Below are 6,432 nucleotides of genomic sequence, written 5' to 3'. Positions count from 1 at the left end.
AAGTGTTCAAGGCGTGGTTGGATGAGGCTGTGAGCAGCCTGGTCTGGTGGGAGGGGTCCCTGCCCATGGCAGGGGGTTGGAATGAAATGAGCTTTAAGGTCGCTTCCAACCCAAACCGTTGTATGATTCTATGAAACCTTAATCTACCTTTGCTGTCTGGTTGCTTTTCCTCCTTGTGACCTGAAGGTAAAAAAACTGGGGGTGATTCTCCTGAGGAATGTGAAATGGGTAATTACTGTAAGCAGGAGTACTGGGTACATGGATCTCTTGCCTCTGTAGTTGTATTAGTAATGCTGCTGTAAAGTAGTATTAAGACTGTTGGAGTGAAAGTAAAGTCAGATTAGACTTTCCAAGAAGCTTCTCATGGCAGGTTTCAAAGTACTTCAGTTATCCACTTAAGTGATGCTTTGTGCTGTGGCTGCCGGAACTTTTCTGCTGGTCTGTGGATATCTTTGGTGTATTCTCTCCGTACTGTGGTGGATGTTGGCAGTACTTCAGTAACTGAACAGCCAAGGTGATTTGCTCGTTCAGCGTTCCTTCAGAAAGCATTGGCACTCGCTTTTGCTTTACAAAGGTGGTTCCTTGTGTATGTGGTCCTGCTTTTCTTTGGATCCTGAGCATTAGCATGGTGCTTGCTTCAGTTTTCCCTTTGCAACATCCTGCTTTGTGTGCACTTGGTGAGCAGGCTGCGTTCCGTTTCGCTGCATGAGCTTCTCGACTTCTGTGTGCGGTACTTAGCAGATAGAGCTAAAGCACAAAGCTGACATGCGATCTTGCTGTGATGATTGCGACATCAGAGGAACGGCATGATGCTAAGTGGCTGTAATTTCCCATTGTTAGTTAACTTGGTAACTTTAAAAAAATTACAGGCAAAAGGGTTTTTTTACTAACTTCCTGGTTGTTTGGCTTTGCGGTGGTTGAAAGCATAGTCGCAATTGTTAAGGAGACTTGGTGCAGGACACCAAGACCTGCAAATGTTAGTGTGGACTTCAAACAGCCTGGAAAGACAAAAGTGAAGTAGATATTTAGTGTTTGTTGTGGGAGACCTGTAAACCTGTCTCTTGTCTCATTTTAGCATGCCAATGAAGATGTGGAGAGGATGCTGTTAGGAAACAAGTGTGACATGGAAGATAAAAGAGTTGTCCCTAAAGCAAAAGGCGAACAGGTAAGTGTCGGACTAAAACTTGCTTATCAAAGTAAGCAAATCAGTGCCAAGACTTCCCGCCATCTCCAGGTGGTTGAGATGCCACAACGGGATGTGCCAGGGAACGAACAGGGTGACTGGATTTGCTGATGGTTTGTATGTCTGGGGGATGTTTTCTCGGAAGGTGCACTGCAAAAAACTGCCCTGGATGGAATGAGTTCAGCTGCAGTTTCTGCTTTCTTTGGTAACTAAAAATTTTCAGGCATCCTTTGCCATGTGACGGGCTTGTATGGTACCTGTCGTCTTACGTTCAGACGTTGACCTGTGATTTAATACACTTTATTTTTTGTTTCTGAATCACGAAGTTCTGAATCTTCTTTTGTGACACTCTGCCTAGCTAGTACTTCTGATGCCTGCTGTGACTGAAAGAATATTATGTGCTTCTAAGTGCCACTAATCCTGAAGTTGTAGCAGCACCAATCGAATGACTCTACACTAACACTAACCGTCGTCTTTCTTTTTTGGTTTAGATTGCTAGGGAGCATGGTATTAGGTTTTTCGAAACTAGTGCAAAAGCAAATATAAACATTGAGAAGGCATTCCTCACATTAGCAGAAGACATTCTTCGAAAGGTAAGTGCTTTCAAGCTTCGCTTGGAAAAAAATACCCTAAAATTTCAGCTCCTGTTGCCTTTGTTTACCTGAATTGTTGCAGCTTGTGACTTTGGCGTGCTAAGACAGACAAGTCCCTGAAGGAGGAGGAGGATTGTACATGTACAGCTTCTTAAGCTTGTTAGATATTTCCTTACTGTAGGGCTGCTATGTAGACGGAGTGGTATACATCAAAGAGCCAAGGAACATAAAACTTGTCATTCTTTGGCCCTTAAACTCATGGTTGTGTCGTACATGTGCTTGGAAGCACATTTCAATTGGCGTGGAAGAGAATTGCCCCTTCCCTGCCACCATCTCCATCAATATGCAGCGTTGTCTAAAAACTCTTAAGCACCTGTTGGGAAGAGTTTAGGTGCGTTTGATAGAACAAACGAATGAGCTCTGTCACTTCATACCTTGTTTCCAATGGTGAGCCTGCTCAGCCTCTGCATTTCGGTTTTATTGGATGATTATGTTGCAGCCTAGAACGTGGATGACCCGTTAATCCTGGTGGTTGGTTTCCCTTGCTGAAACGTACAACCTACCACAAAGGTGGTTGTCTTTTCTGTGGCCTGTTCCCAAATCTTTGTATGCCTAGAGCTACAGGGTACTGCGAAACTTGTATCCTTGATATCTTTCAGGAGTAGAAAATGCATCAGCTTTCCATAGCTGCCACTCTTCTGTTGCAGGATTGGGCTGAGCTGGATGCGTGGGTGGCTCCAGGGCCGGTTCCAGTTAGTTGATGTGCTCCCGTAGCCAAGGGTTTGATTTACACAGTAACCCCTGTGCTAGCGCGCTCCTGCTTACAATCGAGTCGTGCCTCTCCAGCACTGAAACTCAGTGGAGCTCGAGGCGTGGGTTGGCCAACTCTAGCACGTGTGCTTTGCTCCTCAACGAATGACCCTACGTGTTTTTTATGCGGCCCACCTTAGCGGTAGGGACTGCCCCGTATTGAGACTGCCCTCATCGATGTCTTCCACCGCTCTCCTGCCTTGAATGCTCTTGGTAATCTCGTCGGAGTTAATTGGTTAGAAACTTAGTGCAAGGTCAATGCTGAATCTTTTCACAGCCCTTTTAAATGCCTGTCTGCTCAGCAATGGCTGGCTTGCTGGTGTGGTTCCGAGTTGTTTCTTAGTTGCTTTTTGACAAGCTTTATGTGAGGAACTGGATGAAAATCCCTGGCCTTTGGTAAACCGGAGGTCAGGCTAACAAATCTTACTGGCCCTTTTGACCTTTACGTTTTTGTTTTGGGCTTCTGTATGTTCATCTGAGGAACGAGGGGGTGGGGGGTGGTGTTTGCTTTTGCAAGGCTGTGACAAAGAGAATAAGAAAAAAGCATATAGAGACTAAGCTGCAGCATTCTCATGGATGTTTAGGTTGGTTTCTAAACAGCTGAAAGTAGATGTTAGCATCTGATGAAAGCCACTTGACTTTGATTTTTGCTTTGGTCTAGACAAGTTTACATCGCGTGACGTAGATGAGCCTGTTTTGACCGCTGCCTCAAAAACTGATGTCCTGGTTAACTGGAAGGCAGATGCTTTTGAAAAACCCTTCTTTATCCATAAATTACTCTGTGGGTTTTTTAAGGTCATTAGTTCACATACTTTAACTTCAGCTTGTGTTAGTTGGATGCTGTGATTTACTTGCTCTACCAAAGTCCAAGTGCCAGTTCTAAGAGCAGGATCTAGAAATAGTTTTAGTTTACTTTGGGGTGGTCCAAATGCAAAAGTTTTGGTTGGTTGGTGGGGGGGTCCCTCAGCTTTCCAGTTGTTGTTTATTTAAAACAAAAAAAACCAAACAAAACGTTAAATTGGTTTTGCATACTTTTGCTGGAGGGTGTAGGAGGATTCCCTGCATTTCTGTGGAGCTCTTTGTCCATAGTTTATTCATAATATTATTGGAGATGCACGTCTTTTTGTAAGCCAGTATCTCTTCAGCTCTGAATGCTTTATTTCAGAATATCTTGAGAGTCATCTAACTCTTTTTACTTTTTTCCTTGCAGACCCCTGTAAAAGAGCCCAACAGTGAAAATGTAGATATCAGCAGCGGAGGTGGGGTGACAGGCTGGAAGAGCAAGTGTTGCTGAACGTTCTCCTATATCACCAATCGCCATCCACCGCCCCTTTTTTCTCGCTGCAAAACAAACCACTCTGCCCGTTTTTAACCTTAAACCAATGTTTTGTTCCTCATCTTAACAAGCTCCTGTCTCCCTTTTGTTTTTCCGTTTAGGACAGCTTGCGTACTATAATTTTCTCAACAACATGTATAGGAAAATCATCTCTGTGACTTCATTTTTTTTTTTTTAATGTACCTGCTCAACTTACCACTACGTTTTGGTTGTATTATAGTCCCGTTCCTCCTGACATTAAAACATATAGCAGTCATATTCAACTCTATTCTGCAAATTGTATAAGAATAAAAGTTAGAATTAACAATTTATTTTGTACAACAGTGGAATTTTCTGTCATGGATAATGTGCTTGAGTCACCATATTCCCTAGATGCATCAGCGAAAGAGCCAGGAAAACACTCATTTTCGCCTTGAGTCTGTGAATGGGGTTTATTTTGTCCTGTGCCTTATGTGGAAAGGAACTTTTTGTTTTCACTTTTTTCTTCTCTTTTCTTTTCTTCTGGTGGAAGCATGTGCAGGAGACGTACCATCCATACTTGACCATTTTAAAATACTGAACTCTTTTGTGGTTGCTTTCTGTAATTGTTGGTGTCATGCATCGAGGACAAAGGGTGGTGCAAAAAAAAAAAAATTACTACATTTAATCTGCTGTGTCTCCTTTTTGGTGATCTAGCCATTCAGAACTGTACCTGCTGCCATGTTTTGGTTTTTTTTTTTTCTTACTTGCAGCTCTTTCCTTTTGCCTGCATGCTGCTTTTATTTGCATTTCTTCATGGTGTGATGTGTTAATTAAAAGGATGGCAACATGGTATGTTTGCCAAAAATTTAATACAAAGCACTGATTTAGCTTTCAAGGTAAAAATGTTGACGATACCTACTAATTTCCCTCTAGCCGATGTCAGTTCACTAGTATATCTTCTCTCTCCTCTTGCATAGCCGTTGGGTTTTATGATATGGAAGAGTTATTTGCATGCACTAGTTTTCTATGGAGGGTGATGTGGTTGTCTACTTTATGTGTATGAATATAACATGCAATTCCCAAACTGACAGCAGTTAACATGAACTCTTAAGTTCTCTCTTACTGTTAGCCGCTCCAACAAGTCGTTCGGTATCCTAGCAAAAGGCTGAGTGAAACTAGATTTTAAAAAAAGAAAGGAGGGAAAAAAAAAGAAAAAGTTGGCAGTTTAATTTATTACCTCCCTGAAAACTTTCCATTTTCCAGTGTTAAAAGCTGAGTCATCGGTACTTGGGTCAGTCGTGCTCTCGATGCTGTGCCGTGGGGACGCGGCGGGGGATCCCGGCAGGGCTGCTGAGCCCCCCCTGGGATTCACTTGCTTTTCCAGCTCGCCTTCTCGCTTTGCCCGTAGGTCTGGGCCTTGCCCCGGCCAGGCTCCGGTGTCACCGACGGCAGCGTGGCTTTGTCCTTTCTGAAGGGAAGGGGGTTCGGGACTGCCGGGCTGACTCTGTTTTCTGAAGCGGGCGTTCAGTCTGCCGGAGCGTTTGTACCTTCACTTGCCCTGCGTTTAAAATACCGCGTAGGAGAGCTGCTCCAGCCAAGGACAAAAAGATGTTTTAAATAGACACTTCTTCCTCCTCACACTCTCCTTTAAAGTTGGACAAGCTTGTGCCTCGCTCTTGTCCGCTTGGGTTTTGGACAGTTACTGGTAAATAATTAAAGTAGTCAATAACGCTGATTTAATTTTAATGAAACGATGATGTTTTAACATTGAACTTCTAGTTTTGAACGGCTTCCCGTGTAGTAACTTGACCGAGGTGTCTCCCTTTCCCTCTGTATTTTGGCATTTTGTCTCCGTGTGTGTTAACCCTTCCCAGTCGAGTGGCTGTTGGGGTCGGGCGGGACGCTGGGACTGGCGGATAAATCATTTCTCATGTCCCGTGCCTGCCGGTCAGCATTGTAAATAGAGGATGGCTACCTTCTGGTTAAATCTGCACTTTCTAACATTATCAAAAAGGGAAAAAATGGAGAAATATACATCAAGGGTTGGTTGGGGTTTTTTTGTATAATCCTTGTTTTAAATGTGAGCTTTTTATTTGCTTCCAGGGGCTTGGCTCCCTCTGTGTAAGTCCCTCGGGATCCTTTGTAGACGCTGTGTTCATTGCGAGCCAACAGGTAGAGAACAGCCCACTCGCTGGTACTACTAGCTACCGCCTCCGATTCCTATTCTCCTTACCGAGTTAATAAACGGAAATATTTCTAGACGGTCTACTTCTGTTCGTATAAAAACCATGAATTTTAACCGTGTGGCTTGGCTTTGTCTTGTGTTGTGGAGTGCAAGGCCCAGCCGAGGAGGAGTGAGCAACAAGAGTTGATGCAGAAGCTCAAAGAAAAAAAAAAAAAAGTAATAATAATCATGTTGGAGGAATTTGCAGTAACTTTATTTCTGCCGGTATCTAAACTTCTTGCTAGCTAGCCAACTAACTGCTTGTGAAACCTCTACTTGGAAGACACCCCCCAGCCCTGTGCGTGGAATCAAGCCTAAGGCCAGC

At 43.6% G+C, this 6,432-nt stretch overlaps 1 protein-coding gene across 1 annotated transcript in view; it reads left to right on the top strand.

Annotated features, from left to right (window-relative positions):
* RAB10 (RAB10, member RAS oncogene family) overlaps nt 1-4,986 on the top strand; it is an 8,067-nt gene extending 3,081 nt beyond the window's left edge. Inside the window, exons 3-5 of the mRNA XM_009694906.1 lie at nt 1,076-1,165; nt 1,675-1,776; nt 3,797-4,986. Of these exons, the coding sequence (XP_009693208.1) occupies nt 1,076-1,165; nt 1,675-1,776; nt 3,797-3,880 (276 nt within the window). The 3' untranslated portion in view covers nt 3,881-4,986. The remainder of the gene's footprint in view (nt 1-1,075; nt 1,166-1,674; nt 1,777-3,796) is intronic.
* Nucleotides 4,987-6,432: the final 1,446 nt, after the last annotated feature.

The sequence above is a fragment of the Cariama cristata genome, unplaced genomic scaffold, assembly GCF_000690535.1.
Source record: "Cariama cristata isolate BGI_N322 unplaced genomic scaffold, ASM69053v1 scaffold34802, whole genome shotgun sequence".
Lineage (NCBI taxonomy): Eukaryota > Metazoa > Chordata > Aves > Cariamiformes > Cariamidae > Cariama > Cariama cristata.
This window is presented reverse-complemented; position numbering and strand designations above follow the sequence as displayed.